Raw genomic sequence first — 20,322 nt, forward strand, 5'->3', positions numbered from 1 at the left:
CGGGCAGCGCCGGGCCGCGTGTGTGCACTTTATTAATTGGGGGCCCGAGAGCCGACGCCGTGTCCGCGAGCGGGGGCGTGCGAGAAGCGGGGACGGCCGCCCAGCTACAGCAGCAGCCGCAGCTCCTCGAAGTTGAGCAGGTTGTTGGCTGTCTCGGACCAGGCTGCGTGGGTCGCTCCGTCCATCTCGGGGGCAAGGCTGTTGGTGCTGTCCAGAGCGTGGTTTGTGCCCCCGATGACCGCGTGGCATTCGGGACACTTACTCCTCTCCATCGCCCCCCCGCACTCCCCAATCACATAGATATGCCCGTTTCTGCACTTGAACCAGTGGCCACGGGGACAGCCTATGGCACGGACAATCTGCACCCGCTCAGCTTCAGAGATCCCCAGCCCCGACACAGGCAAGGCGGTGCAGAGCCTCTCCAGTTGAGCCTTCACTGCAGCTTCGTCAGCCTCTGTGAACTTTTTTGTCCCTTCCAAGATCTCACGTACACAGGCAATCTCTGCTGCGAGGGCCGTGGTGATCATCCCACTTGCGCTTTTGCACCTTGACAAGAGGCTCTGTAGAAAAGTCAGTCTCTGGATCTCAGCTTGCAGGTCAGAGAGCTCCTGCCCTGTAAAGCTGATGCGTGGCATATCCAGCCACTCCTGGACTTCATCCAGCCGCTTTTTCAGGCCTTTCCGCTCATTCACATCAATTTTGCTCATAGAATCAGTTAGGTCAGCTACACGCTTGTAGAAGTTAAGCTGGTTCTCAATTAGTCCAATACTCTTTATAGAGAGATCAGAAGCTTTTAGTTTATCTTCCAACATGAAGTACTTATGGGGTAGATTCCTCTGCAGAACAGCATTCCCTATGAGTGCAGCCTGTAGTCTTTGTCTGCTAGACTCGATTTCCTGTGCTGGGCCTTGGATTTTCTCTTTCACCTTCTCTATCTCATCCAGCCGCCTTTTCACAATGGTACCATATCTCAAATTCTTTCTGACTGGTGTCTGACAGACAGGACATACCTTCAGCTTGACAACATCATCATCTTCATCCATATAATGGTCAAGGCCCTGGGACTCAAAGACATGGCCACAGTCTTCAAGCTGTACAAATCGAGCATCTGGGTCTTCCTCAAAGCCAAAAAAGATCTGAGTGACCTCCTCATGGTCACAAACAAGGCACTTATTTGGGCAGGGCTCTCCACACAATCCAATACAAGGATGTCCACATCGCAGCAACTTAGTACATGGTACATCACAGCGAGGCCTATTACATGGTTCACTGCAAAGATTGGTACACTGATAGTGCTGGCACCGCCACTCACATGGTTCTACACATGGAAAACAGCGCTCTCCACATTTCTTTTTACACCTGCTGTGAACACAATGGTTCTGACAGTCAAGCTGACAGGGAGGACATTCTACAGTACAAGGCTGCTTACACTTGTGGGAGCAGACCAAGAAGCGCTTGCATGGGCTGCTACATGGCTTATGAAATCTTCCTTCAAAGCAGGTATGACAGGAACCTGAGCATGCATGACCACACTCCAGTGTGACAGAACACTTAGTTTTACATTCAACAGGTTTCCCATGTTTCATCTCTTCAGTGATCCAACATTTAACTTTCTGGGTGTGGCCACATTGCAGTGTGACTTTAACCAGTTCAGGACACCGTGTAGTGCATTCCTGGCCACAGAATCTGTTGCATGTATGCCCACAGTTCAGCTTTTTCTGGCAAGGTTCTTGGCAGACAAACTCACTATCTGGACAAGAACACGGCACCATCTGCAGGTGACCACACTTTGAAATAGTTTTCTCTACTATCACCATGCATGGTCCACATGGCTCATAACATGACTGTTGGCAGCGATGTCCCTTTGTACAAAGCACCTTTTGACAAGGCTTCAGACACTGATACTTTTTGTGCTGAGTGTCATAGGGGTGACATGCCCTTGTGCAAACGTGGCCACAACTCAACCTAAATTCACAGGGATGACTACAGCCTCCTTCTGGGACTTTGCTGAAGTCTGCTGCTGTAGATACCAGCGTCTTGGTCTCAGGGTGGTTTTGACAGCAAAGGGTCAGTGAGCGGCCAATGTTGCCTTTCTCCCGCAAGGTGTGAATGATCTTGCTCCAGAGAGGAACTTTACCTAGCATTCTCATATTCCCAATACAATACAGTCCTTTTTTAGCTCTGGATAACGCTACGCATATCCGATTAGGGATCTGCAAGAATCCAGTTCTCTCCTCTTTGTTGCTCCGCACAAGTGATAGCAGGATAATATCATTCTCCTCTCCCTGGTATTTATCCACTACATAAACCTTCACACCTGCAAAAGTCTTGGCTGGCATGAGCTTGCGCAAACAGAAAAGCTGCCCAGTATAAGTAGTGAGAATGGTGATCTGAGAAGGTAGATAATCCTGACACAAGAAGTACTTGCACAGTTCCACCACAAACCGAGCCTCATGTGGGTTCTGATGGCTTTTCCCTTCTTGAATCTCTTGCTCAGGAAAGTCATGCTCCACAAAGAAGAGGTTAGATAAGACTCCCTGAAACAAGAGGAAACAGAAAGAATTTTAGAAGCAGAATTCTAGCTTCTGTTTCTATGGTCTGTTTCTATGTTCCTGATTATCTACTAAGAAGATGACTCAAGAAATATGTAGTTACTGCATACTTGGGCAATTTTCTTAGTCACCTCTGATGAATGTTATGGAAACCTAAACCTATTAATGATATTTCAGCTTATTAATGACATTTCAGTATCCTAATATGACATCTGTTCTTGTGGATCATTTTATTCCCCATCTTTTTTCAGAGTTATTTCTACAGTATGCTTTCAGGTTGTGGAAAAGAAAAGATTAGGTTCTTATAACATTTCCCAAATCGCCACAGTTCTGTTTTGGATTCATGGTGTGAATAAAAACTTATTTGGAACACATGGAGAAAACATAGGGAGTTAGCAGTGCACAGAGCTTATCACATGTCTAAAACTGACTAGCAAAAAACATGCTTTAAAATAACTAGTAATGTCTTCTCATTATGAAAGATGCAGGTAGGCTAAGCTACTGTAATCCTCTCTATAACCACATCAAATTATTTTTCCAAAAGGTATCCAGTCACTTATTTCAGGAATTTAAAGCCTAACTCTGATACAGCAGAGCAGTGTAACTTTGGCTCAGACTTCTGAGGAAGTTAGTTACAACAGTATTGTAAACAAGCCTACAGAACAGGGCTATGCAAGATAAGAAAGGTAAAGTTATAGACAGTGATACAATTAACAATAGTTCAAAGATGGAATAAAAGCACTAACATGGGAAGATATGAAGTCATAATTAGGATGGGGAAAAATAAAACTCAGAAGAAAGGGAATTAGTGAAAGATAAAAACAATAATATTAAGGAAGAAGCAGAGGCTGACCCTACTGACTGATGCCTACGTGACAACAGCAAAGACTCTTCAAGTGTCTTATGGTGTGGCAAGCATACTAATGCTTTCAGTTCATTAAATTCTAGATGCTTATTATGCATGTTAATCGATAAAAGATTGCTTTATACTTTTATACTGCATAGATCTTGCTTGCAGATGCTGTGTATTGGTAAAAAGCCCAAACAAAGAACTCAGGGAAGGAAGATTCCAGTAGTGAAGTCACCTGTCTTACACTGGAGTTTCATAAATGAGACACTGGAGGCATAATTTAAGATTTACTCCTAGGTTTCAATCTCCTGTAATTCTTTTGGTCCTTCCATATTTCACTGTTCTTTTATAATCATCAATATTGGATCCATTTCCAGTGTCTGCCATCAGTAATACCAGAAGAGCTACAAATTACTTGCCTATTTCTATATCCCACATCTCCTTCATCTATTTCAGTAGATGAACTTGATTTAGAAGTTGGAATCTTTTAACGCTACATTTTACGGTAACTTATTTTAGCCAGTAACAGGGGCAAGAGAAAGTGCTTGTACTACTGAAAACTCACTTTTACGTTCTCATACTTCAAGACAGAGGGATGGTTTTCCAGTTCCTGGTATATATGAGGACTGAGAAGCTGGGCAATTTCAGGACGCATGCGGTGCTGAAACACAAAGGAGCTGCATCAGTCTTGAGGAAGGAGCACCCGATTTCCCTGCCAATAATCTGTTTTTCCACTGTACAGACAATAGCTAAATACAAGACAAGGGTGAAGACAAGCCAAGAATAGAGTGCCTCCTATCTCACCCTTGCTGCCACCACCACCAGCAATCACAGCTAAACGGTATCAGAGTACCTTCAATAAAGTCATTTTGCAGGGTTGTAATAAGAATACTGGTTTCAGTGCAAATCTAACAACAACAGCGTTCTAGTAACAAAAGCCAGCACCTCACCCTAACCCCTAACCAGCTGTTCCAGGCAATTTTAATACAGGACTTCTGGGGGTAGAATTAATTTCTCCAGACACCAATAAATATGGCTGCAACAATTTAACAGGAGGCATCTCAAAAAGATTCTGTCTCCACAGTTCTAGAACAGTTTTGGATGCCACAATAAGTTACATTCTCTGCACTAAAAATTGTGGGAACCACAGTGCTGTGGGTCACATCACTGACGAACAAGACACTTAGTTGAACAACAGTATACCATTTGTGACAGTTTGACAGTTCTTACCATTCCTTTCAGGAACGAAGTAACACAATATTTTAGCTTTTATATTTCTGCTCACAGAGCAGCCTTAGATGTACTATAAACTTAAAGCAAGCTAAGTACAAATGCAATAAGGAAACGTTTTATAGCTGTTCCTTACTTGGTATTTCAGCCGGACAAAGGGGAAATCAACTTTCACCAGCCGTTCAAATAGAGACACTTCCAGATTGAAGTTCTTCGCCAGGTCATATACATTAGCACTAGGCTGCAGCTGAAAGAGAAGGGATTGGGTCCATTTTAACAGCACTCTTACCTATTAGTAAGATTTCACTTATCTATTTTTCCTATCGCTGGGCTTTTCTCAACAGAAAGGCCAGAGACTGGATTCTTGCAGAAGTGCTAAATAACAAAGTTATGTACTGTCATAACTGAAGTGGATTGGAGCACATGTCAAGTTGTGTCAGTTAAACTAAAAAGAAAAGTCCCCCAGTAACTCTGCTCCATAATCAAAGGAGACAAGACCTGTGGTATCCATGGAAACTGAGAAGCAGTAAGTTTTGGTGTTTGCCAAACATGTTTGGTTAAAGTATTCTAATTTATTTGCACAACAGTTAGAGGCATCTGCCATGGATATTACCTGCTGGTGATCTCCAATGAGAATGAGATGCTGGCAAGCTTTACTAAGAGTAGTAATAGTGTGAGCCTCAAGCACCTCTGCTGCCTCTTCTACAATTACAATTCTTGGCTCTACTTTTTGCAAGATCTGACGGTATTTGGCAGCACCTGAGAAAGGAGAGAAGATAAGTCTTAACAGGTATAGTTACGTGCAGGTGGTATGATAAGAGTTTTTAGGAAGGTATAAAGGTGTGTGCCAGAAAATTCCCATGATTCCAAAATGCTGAGTCTTGTGGAATGTGGACTTTAAAACAGCACTGTTCCAAGGATGACTTCTATATGTAGAGAAGTCAGGAAAGAGAGGTGGGGATTAGAATGCTACACCTGCCTTGGCCCTTTCCTAACTCTCTCTTCAGACATAAAATACATCCAGAACACATCGATCACCACACATAAAAACCCAAAACTGTCTTCCCAAAGGGTGATATTACAAGACTTATGCTGCCTCTGCTCACCAAAAAGTGATGTGGAGATATCAGAGACATGAACTGTGTTTAACTGAGGCACAAGAAATGGAGCATTACTATTAAAATAATGTTGCTCAAAAGCGTGCAGAAAATGCTTGTGCAGCCAACTGACAACTTTGTGTGATAGACATGTTCACAGAGGGAGTCAGAAATGAAGAAGGCTGCAAACTAACGTGGAGCCTGACCCAGGCTGTCAAGCAGCACAGAATATTAATCTTTTGACAATAAGATCTTTTAGTCATTACTAAATGGTAATTACTAATGGAGACAGTGCAATGCTGGTTTGCATCCCAACCGCTGCACACCTGTAGTCGTCATCCCCACAACTTTAGCCTCCTTGAGAATGCACAGATCTTCTTGCAGCCTTAGTTCTGCTAGCCTTTCTGCTGCTGCCTGGTACTGCTGTTCATGCTGAAGAATCCTCCTTCGTATTAACCCCTGATAGGTCTGCAGCCAAAGCCTGAGAAGAAAGAGCTGTTACCACACACAGCAAGAGAAGCAGCACAGTGACCTAGAAGTTTTGGGTGGGTTCAGATCAGAACTTCCGTGCTTTTTCTGCAAGAGATGACTAGCATCTTTACTCAGTCCCCAACACACACAGTGGAGATGACAGCATTGTCCTGCCAATGTAGGCAGGATAAAAGCAAATATCTTACAGGAAAACATGTTCAGATAATGAACTGAACAAGTATGGACAGAAATACCTCAGCTTGCTAAGAGTTTGTGAACTCTAAGTGTCTTATGACACATTTGCTTGACAGACCCTGTAGAACATATTTGTCACCTGTAAAGCCTCCAGCGAGAGCTCAGGTCTAGTTGCCACAGATCCTGAATAGATTTGGCCTCTAACTCCGTCATTGCACTCAGTTTACAGAGCTCAACCCTCATCTTCTGTTTCATTTTCTTCCTCTGGGTAGCAGTTATCTAGAGAGAAGGGCGGAGGGAGGGAAATAGGCCCCCACCCCAAAATAAGCAGTTAAAACACAAAGATTATTCTGTATTAGCATGCCCATGTTATTACACAATCAAGCAGAGACACAGTATACTAGTGTATACAGTTACCTCCCACTGCACAGTCTTCTGTTGTGGCTGGGCTGTTCCTTCTTCTTCGTTCTCCAGCTTCATAGCCAACAACACACTGGCTAGCTCACGAACAGCCCTGTGCTCTTCCTCCTTCCTCTTCTGAGGCTTTGCTGCCTCTTCATCCTCAATCACTCTATCAGCCTGAATCAGGTCAGCCTCCTCTGGAATCTCCAACAGCTCTTCTGCTTCACCTTCCTGCTCCTCCTCTCTCTCCTGCTGACCACCTATGAAGAGTCACCAATTACTGCAGCAAGTCATAGCCACTCTAGCAGAATCACAGTGCAGCAGATCACCGTGTAGAAACTAAAGTTAATCTTTCCATTGCCTTACAGCGTTATGCATCTTTCAGCCTCTGTTAAGTAGCAGTGTCTATTTTCTGGCATGCATACACTGCTTAGGCAAATGCCTACAGAAGATGTTTGTTTGTTTGTTTTTTACCTGGATTCTCAGCCTCTATATCCTCTGCAGCACTCTGGGTAAAGACAGTTACACCAAGGCCCAGCCACTCCAGAATCACTGAGTGTTGTGCAGCACTGTAGTAGAATTCCTCATGATCCTAATATAAAGAGTCAAATCAGTTAGCCTCATCAGTCTTAGGATGATGACCAAGCAGCGCCCTGAAGCATAAGACGATTAGGACAAGTCCACCAAGTGACCTCCAGAGCCAAGAAGTCTAGGCAACCTCAGATCTCTAGAAATAGCATCCCTCCTCTCCTTCAGGTTAAGGCTTTCATTTGTGCACTTGTATTTTTACTCTGACAAAGATCACTTGAAATCTCTGCAGTTTAAAGGAGCAAAATTTAACTCTACTTTCCCGTCACTTTGGCACAGCTTGCTATTCACTCCTTTTCTTTTCCAGTGGTTGAGTGAGGCTAAAGGAAGTATATCTGGGGGAAGCTCAGACACATTTGCAGAAAGGGCAGTAAGTATACTTGGGGACTGCTTGACTCGTAAGAAAGGAACCTCTCTTACCAGACCCTTCATCAGACTGTCCCAGTGCTGGGGGGCAATGCAGGCTTCCAAGTGACGTTCATGCAACACTCCATGTGTTGTGCACTCTAAGTGCTTTGCTCCTTTATGGAGCTCTTCCTCAGCCTGCTTCATCTGACTGGTTATCTGCTCATAATAGAGAGAAGACATATGCAGAGTTCAGAAACAGCAGAACAAAAAAGTTATGATACTGTGAACAAAGAAGAATTAAAAGGTTGACTTCAGTGTAAGACAATGTGAAAGAACAGATCTGGAAGAAGTTTAGTTAGCTTCTCCAATGGACAGGTAACCCAGTCGTTTCCAGTGAACTCTATACGTACATTCACATAGGCTCTGCGGAGATGCATTGGCAAGTTGTGTCGGAACTCACACTTCTTCCTCAGCTCCCTCAAGGTGAATTGCTTCAAGACCTCACTGCTACTTCTCCCCCCAACACGTACCATCCCGTGTTTTTGGAATGTGTATATTCCTGTGAATGAGAAAGAAATATTAGTGCTAAAGAGGCTAACTATTTTGTGCAGCCTGATAAAGGGTAGGGAGAACAGTCTTTGCACACAACACACTGGACTGGTCTGTCTGAAGTTTTCTTACTATGTATCTATATGGCTAGAATCACAAGAAAGAGCCAAAAGGGCAAGTCTTCATGACAAAAGGTAGGACAGAGTAAGAGTTACAGTATAATTTCTACCCTCTGTTCCATCATACTTGCTAGATACTCTCACCTTCTAAGAACTGATCCAGCGCGTGGTTAGTGTAACAGACTACAAGGATGGGAGAATTCTGGACAGTCGTTTGCCACACATGCTTATTGGTCAAGAGAGCCTGGACAATCTTCAAACCCACGTAAGTCTTCCCTGTAAAACAAGATCTGAATCAGAAAAGGGTAATCCATCCCTGTATGCAGGGTTCTTCCTGCCACTGCTTCTCCCAAGCCACTGAAGCTAGCTTAACACACGACAATTGGCTTTATATAAAACACTCATGTACTAGTAGAAGACAAGCAGTGGTGCTTACTGAATTCAGGTACCACTTAAATTAATTAGCATTAGTCTAGCAATTCTTTCTTCATGCCGAGGATCAGGGCTGAACATTCTTAGTGTTCAAACCTGCTAAAAAGGTTAATAGAGCTGTTGCGCAGCAAGAGGTACCATGGCATCAAATAGTTGAAAACATTTTCATATGAGTATTTCAGAATATTTTAACCTTCTTTCCCACAACTCACAATAACTGGGCTTCTCAAGCATCAAATAGGCATGGAACTAAAGCTCTGGACACAGGGCAGCTGGCTTTTTCTGGAGATAGTCTCCCTAAATGAGGAAGTCAAGGAGAACTCCTTAAATGACAGAGACTTAAAGCAAATGTTTCTCACCAGTCCCAGGGGGTCCTTGGATAATAGCCAGCTCCTTGGTGAGTGCCAGTCTCAATGCCTCCATCTGGGACTCATCTAGTCCCAAGGTTTCCATTGAAGGCCACTGGTTGTGATCTAGAACACGGACGCTTTGCCTTCTCAGACCATCAGGAGCTCTCTCTTCATCTGCCAGGGGATCTTCTGTCAAGGGTGCAAAGTTGTATGTAGTATCCACTGTAAGGTACATTGGCTCCTTCACCTGTGCATCACATTCCACAATGTACTTCTGGAACGGGATATCTTCCTCCTGGATTTCCTGTAACCCTTCTAACACATGCCGATATGCCTCAAAGTAGGCAGTTGTCTCTACCATGAGGAAGGAGTCTGAGGGACGAACCTCTGCCAGCAGTGCTTGGCTCTGTGCATTAAAACATAGCTCTACAATTCCCTTGGCAAGATCTGTACTATCCCGATTAGAAACAGTGGCAAATAGGCATGTTTCAAAGTGATCTTTAGACATGCAGACCAGGGATCCATATAGCAACCGTCTGGAGTTCTGCCATCGCACAAACTTCAATGGCTTTGTGTCAAACTGAACCTTGTAAACGACACCAGTTGGGGAGCAGAGTGGGGCAATAATCCGCGTGTCAAAGTAGATCCTGATATCATCAAATTTTTTCTTCCTCAAACCTTTGTCCTCAAAGCTCTGCAAAAGTTCTGAGATACCCTCCCTTAAAGGTCTTACAAAGTCTTCCCTCAAAAGCCGGAAATGAGTGTCAAGATAAATGCTGGTGCTCTCATATCTTCCAGAAACAATATTGGGACGTAGAAAGGGTTTCTCATCATGGTGTACCTCATTATATGTTGGATAAATGGTCATTGTACGATAGGTTTCTTCTTGACCGTCAGCCTGAGGCTGCATAAGAGTATAGTTATCAGCCCTCAGTGTGCCTTCACGTCTCTTCTCTTGCAGGTGCTGCACAAGCATCTGGACTTTATTTAGGTTCTTCTCTGTTTCTTCCGTGATGTCCACACCAGAAGCTCGCAAGGCATTTATGGATGCTGGCAAGACTGTTAAGAGAATGGAGATTTTCTGCACAGAACTAGCTGGGAAAATACTGATTAGGTCCTGAAGCAGCAAAATGATGTTGCCAATATGTTCAGGATACTGATGTCGGACAGCAGGAACTGCTTCTGTTACCATGTCAGACACATATTGTGGCAGACAGATCTTGAGAAAGTTGGACTCCTTCACCACTCCAAGAAGTTGCTGAACACTTTGTCTATCCATTCGGGAGCTGCATGCTTTTCGAAGCACCTGACAAATGAGCTGAACAAAACTGGGTTTCATAGCGGTTTGGGAAAGAAGTTCCTTCAAACCTGAACTTGAGGCAAGTGTGATGACAACTTCAGAAGGGTCTTTCTGTAGGAGACCTTCTAGGAATTTGTAGCCAATCTTTTTGACTTGCTGAGGCTGCTCACTGAGCGGAGCACCACCTGGGGTAGGTTTCTGGTAGAAGTGCATACTCCTCCTGAGTTGTATCCTCCTTCCTCTCCCTTCATTTTCCTGTCCACTCCTCAGCCCTCTAGCATCTTCCTGGGCTTGTCCAGATAGTGCTTGTCCACTGTGATAGCGCCTTCCCCTAACCTCATTTTCTTGCGTGTTCCAGGGTCCCCCGGCCCCCTCATATGCCTGTCCACCTTGATATCTCCTTACCCTACCTTCATTATCTTGTTCGTTCCAGAGTCCTCTGTCTCTATCATATGCTTGTCCACCTTGATGCCTCCTTCTTCTACCCTCATTTTCTTGCTCATTCCAGGGTCCTCTGGCCCTCTCATGTGTTTGTCCACCTTGATACCACTTTCCTCTCCCCTCATTTTCCTGTTCATTCCAATGTCCTGTGGCTCCACTGTTGGTTTGTCCACCTTGGTTTCTTCTTCCTTGATTGAAGAAATATTCAGATCTCTCTTCTCTTTGCCCAAGTAGAAGAGTATAATTACTGGCTTGGGGATTTTCCCCTGCCTGAGCTACTGTTTTATGAGTCTGGCCTGACACATTGTTTATTCTGTTTCTCCCTTGTTGTATAAACCCAGTATCCCAGCGACCTGCATGCCCTTAAAAGAAAAAAAAAAAAAAAGACATTTGTTAATTATAATGACCATATTAACCTGCCTCCCAACACGAGAGTATAAGTATTTTGGCCTGCTTGTCAGCATATTTTGGGCATCTTGCACCACATTAGAAAACTAGCATTTCACTTATATCCAGACCCTCAGTATTTCCCTTATAATCCTTTTCATGACTGCTAAAGAGTACCATATCTAGAGCCCACTCCAGTTGTGAAGCTGGGAAGTCACTGAGAAAATAAACCCTTTTCCACAAAGCAGAATTAAGGGAGGCCAATGACGACGTATCCTACATGGGACACGCTTTCCTTGAGAGTTAGCTGTCTTTGACATGACTACCAAGGCAGTAGCAACTGACTTCAAATCGCACAGTTAAAACGCAACCTTCTGCACAAGACCCAGCCTGTCGCAGTAGCAGGAAGCATAGGCTGCGTAGCCTTCCTCACACGCTCAGCAGAACACTCGAAGGGCACTGACCACTAGCAGTATCAGTTAGCAGAGAGACCGCTGCAGTACATCGTTGCTTTGTGGGCTCCAGTGAGAGGCTGGATAATTAAGTAAACGCAGTAGCGTGCAGCCGAGAGGAAGCTGCACCGCGCGCAGGCAGGGAAGGAGCATTTCCCCCCGCACCACCCCCAGCCCACACGCAGCCTTAGCTCTGCGGCAGCCGGGCGACCCTCACCTCTCCGTCCCGCGCGGGGCAGCCGGAGGCCAGGCCCCCGCCCGGCCCCCTCCATCGCTCCGGCCGCTGGCTCCTCTGCGGGGCGTCGCGGCTCTGCGGGACGAGGACGTTGCTCAGTGCTCGGTGCGGCTGGGCTCGGCGCCCCTCACGCCAGGGGAGCCACGGCCCCGCCCGCGCCACCGCCGCCGGGTTTCGCTTTCCAGTTCCCCGCAGGGCCCGCCCCGCATCCCAGGACCGAGCACGCCCAGGGGCGGCGCGGGGCACCAGCACCGAGGCAGACCCGTCAGCGCCCCGTCCCCCGTCCCTCGTCCCCCGTGTCCCCCGGGGCAGCGCCCTCCCGCCGCCGCCGCCCCGTACCGGCTCCCCCCTCTCCGTCCCCAGCGGGCAGCAGTACCTTCCCCGCTACCGAGCCCCTTCCTTCCCCGCTACCGAGCCCCTTCCTTCCCCGCTACCGAGCCCCTTCCCCCAGCAGACAGCACCTACGTCCCGCCCCCCACAACACCGGCGACCGCCACGAAAAAATCACCCCGATGCCGTCAGGCCCCGCGCACCACTCGCCCTCCCCGGCCGCCGCCGCCGCCGCCGCTGCCGCTTTCGCTTTCCCTTCCGCGAGGCGGGGCGGCGAGGGGCGGGGCGGCGAGGGGCGGGGCGGCGAGGGGCGGGGCGGCGAGGGGCGGGGCGGCGAGGGGCGGGGCGGCGAGGGGCGGGGCGGCGAGGGGCGGGGCGGCGAGGGGCGGGGCGGCGAGGGGCGGGGCGGCGAGGGGCGGGGCAGCGAGGGGCGGGGCAGCGAGGGGCGGGGCAGCGAGGGGCGGGGCAGCGAGGGGCGGGGCAGCGAGGGGCGGGGCAGCGAGGGGCGGGGCAGCGAGGGGCGGGGCAGCGAGGGGCGGGGCGGTGGCAGCCATGGCCCCGCCCCAAGGTCGGGCCGGCTGCGCGCACGCGCTGCTGCTGGACCACGTGGCGCTGCGCGAACGGGGGCGGGGTGGCGGCCATGCTGCAGAGCCTGGGCCTGGTGGGCACCATCGCGGAGGGGGATGAGGGGCCCGAGGACCCCGAGTCCGAGGACTCTGAGGACGAGGAGGTGAGTGCTGGCCGGACTGGGCCGGCGCAGGGGCAGGGCGGGGCCGCGGCGAGTTGGATTGGGCCGGGCTGGATCGCAGGGGGCTGAGAGCAGGGGTAGGGCCGCTTCGCTTCCCGCGGTCGTTGCTCAGCGGTGTTGTTGTAGGGGCCGCGCGTGGCTCTTGGCCCCGGGCGGCGGGCCTCCGCGAGAGGAGACTTCAGCGCTGCTTTCGTCTTCGGCGAGGTGGAGGCCGGTGGAGAAGGTACCTGGGCATCAGCTCTGCGCCAACTTCGTGGCAAGGTGAGGCCCGGCGGCCGGTCCCAGGGCTGCAGTGCCCGTAGTCACATTGTCATGTATTCTTCCGGGCTCCTCTTACAGCTCCTTTCTTTTGTTTTCCTGTCTAGAGACCAGCCACGACGCTGGACGAGAAGATTGAGAAAGTGAGACAAAAAAGGAAGTTCCAGGTCAGGGCCTTTCTCCTAGTGATTCTTATTACTGTAAAGACTCGTATGAGTTTGGTCATCCACTGTGTCCTTTTCATAGGCGCAGGCTCTGGAAGCAACCAGAGTTACAGTGCTCAAGCTGGAGCTTAATACCTCAGCTGGGTGTTCAGCCATACATGATACATTGGTGTACTGATGAGAATGTAGAATTGTTAACGGTTAAGGTTATGCAAAACCCTGGATCTGTGAGTGGGCTCATAACAAAGCAAACAAACCAAAAAAAAGCTCACAAAGAATTGAAGTTCTTCTAAACTACTTTGTATTTCGGCACAGGAAAGAGAAACTAAACAAGCAAAAGTGAAAGATGGTGATGCAGAGGCTGGGGATAATCAATCCAAAAAAACAGGGAGTGAAGATTTCAGTAGGGAAGAAGAAGATGTGGAGTCCCAGTATTCATTGGATGATGAAACTATCCTCACAAAAGCAGGTACTATTAGTACATGAAAAGATGGTCAGAAGTAAGAATGTGACAGACTGTTGACTCACTGGAGAAAAGTCTTTAGTCTTTAGTGAAGTCTTGGTGAGTGGGGACAAGAATTTCTTACGTTGTGATGTTTTGTCTGCAGACCTCTGTGACGTTCCTTCTGACTTTGGTCAAATTTATTTTGAATGGTAGCAGTATTATTTTATTTGGAGCGATCATTGAGGAAGGAGATCTCCTTGCCTATATTTGTTTCTGAGGCTTTTCCATCAATACCTCATTAGCAGTGTTATTAGCAGTACAAGGTGAGGGTACATGCTATATCTTATTATGTATTTAGCTGTGCTTATTAATTCCTGTTGTGTTTCTTTTTCTCTGCAGACACAATTAAAGTGAAGGAAAGAAGGAGACCAAAAACTGGAGGAAAAGCAGTAAGTGTTGGAGAGAATGACACTACATCATTCTCCAGTATTATTTCTGGAGGCATCTGACTTTTGTTAACAAACTGTAGGTCATAGAACATCCCAGAGCCCTTTGGTCACCTGCTGTGTTGCTGTCTATAGCATTGCAGTTTTGTTGTTGCTGTTTCTAGGAAGCAGAAAGCTTTTTTGAAGATGCCTCTCAATATGATGATAACTTGTCATTCCAGGACATGAATCTTTCACGACCTTTGCTAAAGGTATTTATCTAGTTTGGTTGCTACATATGTTACTGTGAAGAACGTTGGACAGCCTCCCTTCCACCTCTCAGAACCATCAAATTCCTTCTCTCTTTGCAGCCTCTCTGAAAAAGAAATTGGAGATGGGGGGGTGATAACCCTTTAGGAGTTGCTTTTTTCCAAATAACAGAACACATTCTTTGATATGCAATATATGTAAATGTTGTCTTGAGTGAGACTTGTAGCAAAATCATAAAACGTCTGACTTCAGAAAGGACCTGTGGAGGTTGTCTTGTCCAACCCTCTCATCTTAAGCAAGGACACCTAGAACAAGTTGCCCAGGACCACATCCAGATAACTTTTAAGTATCACCAAGTATGGAGACTCCACAAACTCTTCTGGGCAACTTGTTGCAGCGGTCAGCCACCACCATGTTAAAAAATGTTTCCTGGTGTTTGGGCAGAACCTCCTGTCTTTCAGTTTGCTCCTGTTGCCTTTTTATCCTGTCAGTGGGCACCACTGGAAAGAGTCTGGCTCAGTCTTCTTTATATGCTCACTTCAGGGGTGATACATTGATAAGATCTCCTCGACTACTCTCTTAACCAGGCTGAACAGCCCCAGCTCTCTCAGCCTTTACTTACATGAGATACTCCAGTCCTTTTTTTATGGCCCTTTGTTGGAACTCTTTCCAGTATGTTCATGTCTCCTGTAGTGGAGGTCCTAGAATTGACGCTGCACTCCAGGTGTGGCTTTGACAGAGCTGAGTAGAGACAGTGTTTAACTGCTTTATCTCCTTCGAAGGCAATCACAGCTCTTGGTTTCAAGCAACCAACTCCAATTCAGAAGGCTTGTATCCCTGTTGGTCTTCTGGGGAAGGATATTTGTGCCTGTGCTGCCACTGGGACAGGTAGGGACTAGAGCAGAGCATACAGAACATGGAGAGTTCAGAGTATTCACAATAATTGGTAATTCTTGATAATTCATCTTAATTTCCTTTTATAGGTAAAACAGCTGCCTTCATCTTGCCTGTACTTGAGCGCCTGATATACAAACCTCGTCAAGCTCCAGTTACACGGGTGTTGGTTCTAGTGCCAACACGAGAACTGGGTATTCAGGTGCATTCTGTTACAAAACAGCTGGCACAATTCAGCAGCGTCACAACTTGCCTTGCTGTAGGTGTGTATTGTTGCTTATGTGAATTGCACAAGTCACTGTAAACACTATACAGAACTGGAAATCCTGTGTTCTAAACCTGGATACTTAGAGTTATTGCAGACATGCTTTTAGTAGGTGTGCTTGTAGTTTAAAATCTTACTTTCCAATACTATGTAGTATGCTTTTTTTTTCTTTTTTAATAAAAATGGAAAGGTAGGGTCATTTCTAATTGTGAATGTGGTATTAATCTGCATTGTTTCCCATTCGTCAGGCAGTTTGGAAATGTGTACTTTGTTGCAACCTGCTCAGGAAGTCAGCAGCCCGTGTTTGCTCTCTTTCAGGTGGCCTAGATGTGAAGACTCAGGAAGCAGCTCTGCGCTCTGGGCCAGACATTCTTATTGCAACTCCTGGACGACTAATTGATCATCTCCACAACTGCCCCTCCTTCCATCTGACCAGTGTAGAGGTGCTCATTTTGGATGAGGCAGACAGGTAAACTAGGCAGAAAAGCAGTGAAAAATGGGGTGGCGGCTGCGTCCTCTCTGTTTCCCAGGGTAGGGCAATCTTTGTTGCTCTGCCTTATGTAATGGTTCTTAGCTAGAACTATATAAAGCTGCCTCATCTTGCTGTGTTTCTCCTGTGTAGGATGTTGGATGAGTACTTTGAGGAACAGATGAAGGAAATAATCAGGTTATGCTCCAACCACCGCCAAACAATGCTTTTCTCTGCCACAATGACAGAGGAGGTAAAACAGGCTGCTGGGAATCACATTCAGGCAGACAGTTTAATAGATAGTTCTTTGTTAAATCTTTTACCAGAAAGTATGTGGACTTCTTTTTATTAACCTGTTTTGGTAGGTGAAAGATTTGGCTTCAGTTTCCCTGAAAAATCCCACACGAATTTTTGTGAACAGCAATACAGATGTTGCCCCTTTCCTGAGGCAGGAATTTATCCGTATTAGACCCAACCGAGAGGGGGACCGTGAGGCCATTGTATCAGGTGAGTGATGAGGAAGGAAAAGATGGAATCAGTAAGTAACTGTGAAGCAGGCTGCTGAGAGGACTTTCTTTCAGCTCTACTGACACGGACCTTCACGGATCACGTGATGCTTTTCACCCAGACAAAGAAGCAAGCTCACCGTATGCACATCCTGCTTGGGTTGATGGGTTTACGGGTTGGGGAGCTTCATGGAAACCTCTCTCAGGCACAGCGGCTGGAAGCACTCAGGTATTACCAGGCTTAGCCAGCCATCACAGGATAAAAATTAGAAGTTGGAAGTTTTAGGGCAGAAGTGAATTTCTGTATTCATTGCTGATATACTTGCTATCTTTGCTCAGGCGTTTTAAAGATGAGCAGATTGATATTTTGGTAGCTACAGATGTGGCTGCACGCGGACTTGACATTGAAGGTGTAAAAACAGTGAGTATTTATGCTGTTAATCTTTTTAATGAGTCCTTTAATATAGTTACCCTACTAACACTTGATTTTCTAGGTAATCAATTTCACCATGCCTAATACCACCAAACACTATGTTCATCGAGTGGGTCGAACAGCAAGAGCAGGCAGGGCTGGTCGTTCAGTTTCACTTGTGGGTGAGGAAGAGCGCAAGATGCTGAAGGAGATTGTGAAGTCTGCCAAAACACCAGTGAAAGCCAGAATTCTCCCCCAAGGTATGAACTTCACTGAGGTAAAAAGGAGAGCAGCAGGCAGGGAAGATCACTGTGCAGAGAAGGGCTACTAAATGGTGCTGAATAAGCAGACCTTGTGTGGGCTGCTTTTGATGTTACTCACACTGGATATCTTTCAGACGTCATACTAAAATTTCGAGAGAGGATTGAGAATCTAGAGAAAGATGTGTATGCAGTACTGTGCTTGGAGCGTGAGGAACGTGAGATGCAGCAGTCAGAGGCTCAGGTAAGGTGTCTTCAGGATGTTAATCTGGAGTAGATAATAGTGTATAAGGAGATTACCCTAGTGTACTTTAGCTGGGAAATGTATCTTCCTTGGAAGACATACATATTCCTTGATAACTATGAGCTTGCTTCTTGCCTGAATTGTCTCAGATCAATAGGGCAAAGAAGCAGTTAGAGGTAGGAAAAGAAGAAACTACGAATGAGAGTTTGGAGCGGAGCTGGTTTCAGACCCGTGAGGAGAGGAAGAAAGAAAAGTGTGAGTCATGGCACTGCTGGTCTTGTTAAATTCCATAGGTGCAACTGGACTGTGCTCTGTACTTCATGAGGTTCTTTATTCCGTGTTTTTCTCTCTCCAGTGGCTAAAGCCCTGCAGGAGTTTGACCTAGCATTACGAGGCAAAAAAAAGAGGAAGAAATTTATGCAGGACACCCAGAGAAAAGGCCAAATGACGGTGAGTATATTTATGGATAAGTGGGATCCCAGAGTGAATCGCACTGTGTTTTTCCTCAGCAAAACCTCCCATTACTGTAAACTTGCATTTTAATACATTCCAGCCAGAGGAGAGGTCACAATTTGAAATCTTGAAATCTCAAATGTATGCTGAGCGGCTGGCAAAAAGGAATCGGCGAGCAAAGCGAGCCCGAGCCTTGCCTGAAGAGGAACCAGCAGCAATACCAACAGGTGAAGAAAACACTTGTTTTACAGCTGACCTACCTTGTATCATTTATTTTGTTACATAAGAGTGAAGTAATCTGCATAGTGGGAAATACCAAGTTAGAAGGAATGGCTACTGGTGTTGGCCAGGGAACACATTTGCAGAGAGGAGACATCACTTTTCCTGATTGTCATGCTAATTATTGTGGTCAGGGTTATTGGTCTTCAGTAGCAATGATGATGCTCTAGTCTTTACTGCCATTATTCTTACTATTATTATCTCTTTGTACTAGGCCCCAAGCAGAAGAAAAAACTGTCTGTATTTGATGAAGAGCTGACCAACACAAGCAGGAAGGCTCTGAAGCAGTATCGTGCAGGGTAATAAGTCTTAGCAGCAATGTGTTAGTCTAGACTTTAACAGTTCTTTTGTATCTCTGGACTTTCTCCGGGATACTTTGCTTGGTACTGAGGAAAATTATAGTTGCATCATTTGCAGAGCTGAGAAGAGTGTCTTTCAAGAAGTACCTGTGCCACTGATGCAAATCAGTGACTCTTGCTGCTTTCTCTTTTTTCCCACTCTGTACTAGCCCATCATTTGAGGATCGGAAACGCTTGGGTATGGCCTGTCGTAGGAAAGGAGGAAACTTCAAATCCAAGTCCAGGTATAGCTCCCTTCTTATTTTTTTTTTCCTGCTTTCCTTTTACTGTACTTATTTAAGGGACCTTGCTAAAAGGTTTGGTTCTTCTACAGCAGCTTAATCTGCTACCAAAGGAGCTGTAGCTGGGAGAAATAAAGGATGCTGCTTTTTTAAGAGCGTGTTTCTAGATTTTGTTGTGGGAGAGCATTGCCAGTGCTGTTCCTTATTTATCATTGAGAGTTAAGCTGGTGGAATGTGACTTCAGGGAATCTTCTTGTTGGTCTATTCTCCCACGTGCCTGGTGACAGGACGAGGGGGAATGGGCTTAAGTTGAGCCAGGGGAGTTTTAGGTTGGATCTTAGGAAGAACTTCTTTACCAAAAGGGTTGTTAGACATTGGAACAGGCTGCCCAGGGAAGTGGTGGAGTCACCATCCCTGGAAGTCTTTAAAAGACGTTTAGATGTGGAGCTTAGGGATATGGTTTAGTGGGGACTGTTAGTGTTAGGTCAGAGGTTGGACTCGATGATCTTGAGGTCTCTTCCAACCTAGAAATTCTGTGATTCTGTGATTCTTTTCCAGGTACAAGAGGAAGTAAGAACTGTTTTGCTAAATGGATAACGTGGGCAATCTAGATACTTCAGCTGTACTGAATTTGCTTGTCCTGGAGTTCCTTGTACTATGGAGAAGGCATCTTCAGTAAAATTGTATAGATTTTCATCAAGTTCTGGAATAGCTTTGAGATGTTCATTAATACCTGGTTGAATAGCCTGTGTAAAAACACCTTCAGAAGCCAATACAATAAAAGGTGGATTTGTTTTCTTTCTAAAAAAAGTTTCCTCTACTACTTACAGTTAGAGAAACTTGAGATAGACATTATTTCCTTCTGTCAGGCTCTTCAGGTAAATTATCCTGTCGTTATGGTAAAAGCTAGAGACTACTTACTGATTAGTTCAACACATTTGTGATTTCTGTTACTTAATAGGCTCTTAACCATACAAATCATTTTCAGACATATTTCTAAGATCGAGAAAAATGTTTTCCTGAAGACAACTTTCTGAGAGGTAGAAATCAGCATCTTAACAGGTCACTGTTACTCACTCCACTGAATAAACCACAAATTCTGATTAGTAACTTTTAATTTTGCAGAAATTTTAAACTTTTATTGTTACTTAGCTCCGCTAGCCATACCAATTGCTGGATTGATTTATTGTGCCTTAATTTCTATGAAGGACAGGGGTCAGCATAGATTTAAGTGAGCCAGAAAAACCGTTCACAGCTTAGTTAGCTATAGGAATTGAGCTTTTGGTATGACCAAATTACAGAAGTGAAAGGTAACAGTTGCA

At 45.9% G+C, this 20,322-nt stretch overlaps 2 protein-coding genes across 4 annotated transcripts; one reads left to right on the top strand and one right to left on the bottom strand.

The window, feature by feature from the left end:
- Positions 1 to 14: 14 nt before the first annotated feature.
- Positions 15 to 12,482, bottom strand: ZNFX1 (zinc finger NFX1-type containing 1). Of its 3 annotated transcripts, none has more exons than XM_084538051.1 (14): positions 12,464 to 12,482; positions 11,981 to 12,073; positions 9,193 to 11,286; positions 8,546 to 8,677; positions 8,144 to 8,292; positions 7,806 to 7,949; positions 7,272 to 7,389; positions 6,813 to 7,057; positions 6,535 to 6,674; positions 6,056 to 6,210; positions 5,246 to 5,391; positions 4,769 to 4,879; positions 3,968 to 4,063; positions 15 to 2,537 (listed from the first exon to the last, which is right to left on the bottom strand). In XM_084538051.1, exons 2-14 carry the CDS (start codon positions 12,033 to 12,035, stop codon positions 105 to 107), a joined length of 6,018 nt encoding a protein of 2,005 aa, XP_084394177.1. In that variant the 5' UTR covers positions 12,036 to 12,073; positions 12,464 to 12,482; the 3' UTR covers positions 15 to 104. The 3 variants fall into 3 exon arrangements, with proteins under 3 accessions (XP_084394177.1, XP_084394176.1, XP_084394175.1); XM_084538050.1 differs by having other exon boundaries at positions 12,460 to 12,478; XM_084538049.1 differs by lacking the exon at positions 12,464 to 12,482 and having other exon boundaries at positions 11,981 to 12,169.
- A 432-nt stretch (positions 12,483 to 12,914) lies between these two features.
- Positions 12,915 to 19,810, top strand: DDX27 (DEAD-box helicase 27). The gene is made up of 21 exons (XM_084538068.1): positions 12,915 to 13,058; positions 13,203 to 13,337; positions 13,442 to 13,501; positions 13,814 to 13,967; positions 14,343 to 14,392; positions 14,554 to 14,640; positions 15,421 to 15,526; positions 15,622 to 15,795; positions 16,116 to 16,266; positions 16,420 to 16,519; positions 16,632 to 16,773; positions 16,848 to 17,001; positions 17,112 to 17,193; positions 17,267 to 17,444; positions 17,582 to 17,688; positions 17,838 to 17,943; positions 18,044 to 18,138; positions 18,242 to 18,368; positions 18,635 to 18,719; positions 18,929 to 19,003; positions 19,559 to 19,810. Exons 1-21 carry the CDS (start codon positions 12,969 to 12,971, stop codon positions 19,572 to 19,574), a joined length of 2,274 nt encoding a protein of 757 aa, XP_084394194.1. The 5' UTR covers positions 12,915 to 12,968; the 3' UTR covers positions 19,575 to 19,810.
- Positions 19,811 to 20,322: the final 512 nt, after the last annotated feature.

The sequence above is a fragment of the Aythya ferina genome (assembly GCF_964211825.1).
Source record: "Aythya ferina genome assembly, chromosome: 16".
In the NCBI taxonomy this organism is placed as follows: domain Eukaryota; kingdom Metazoa; phylum Chordata; class Aves; order Anseriformes; family Anatidae; genus Aythya; species Aythya ferina.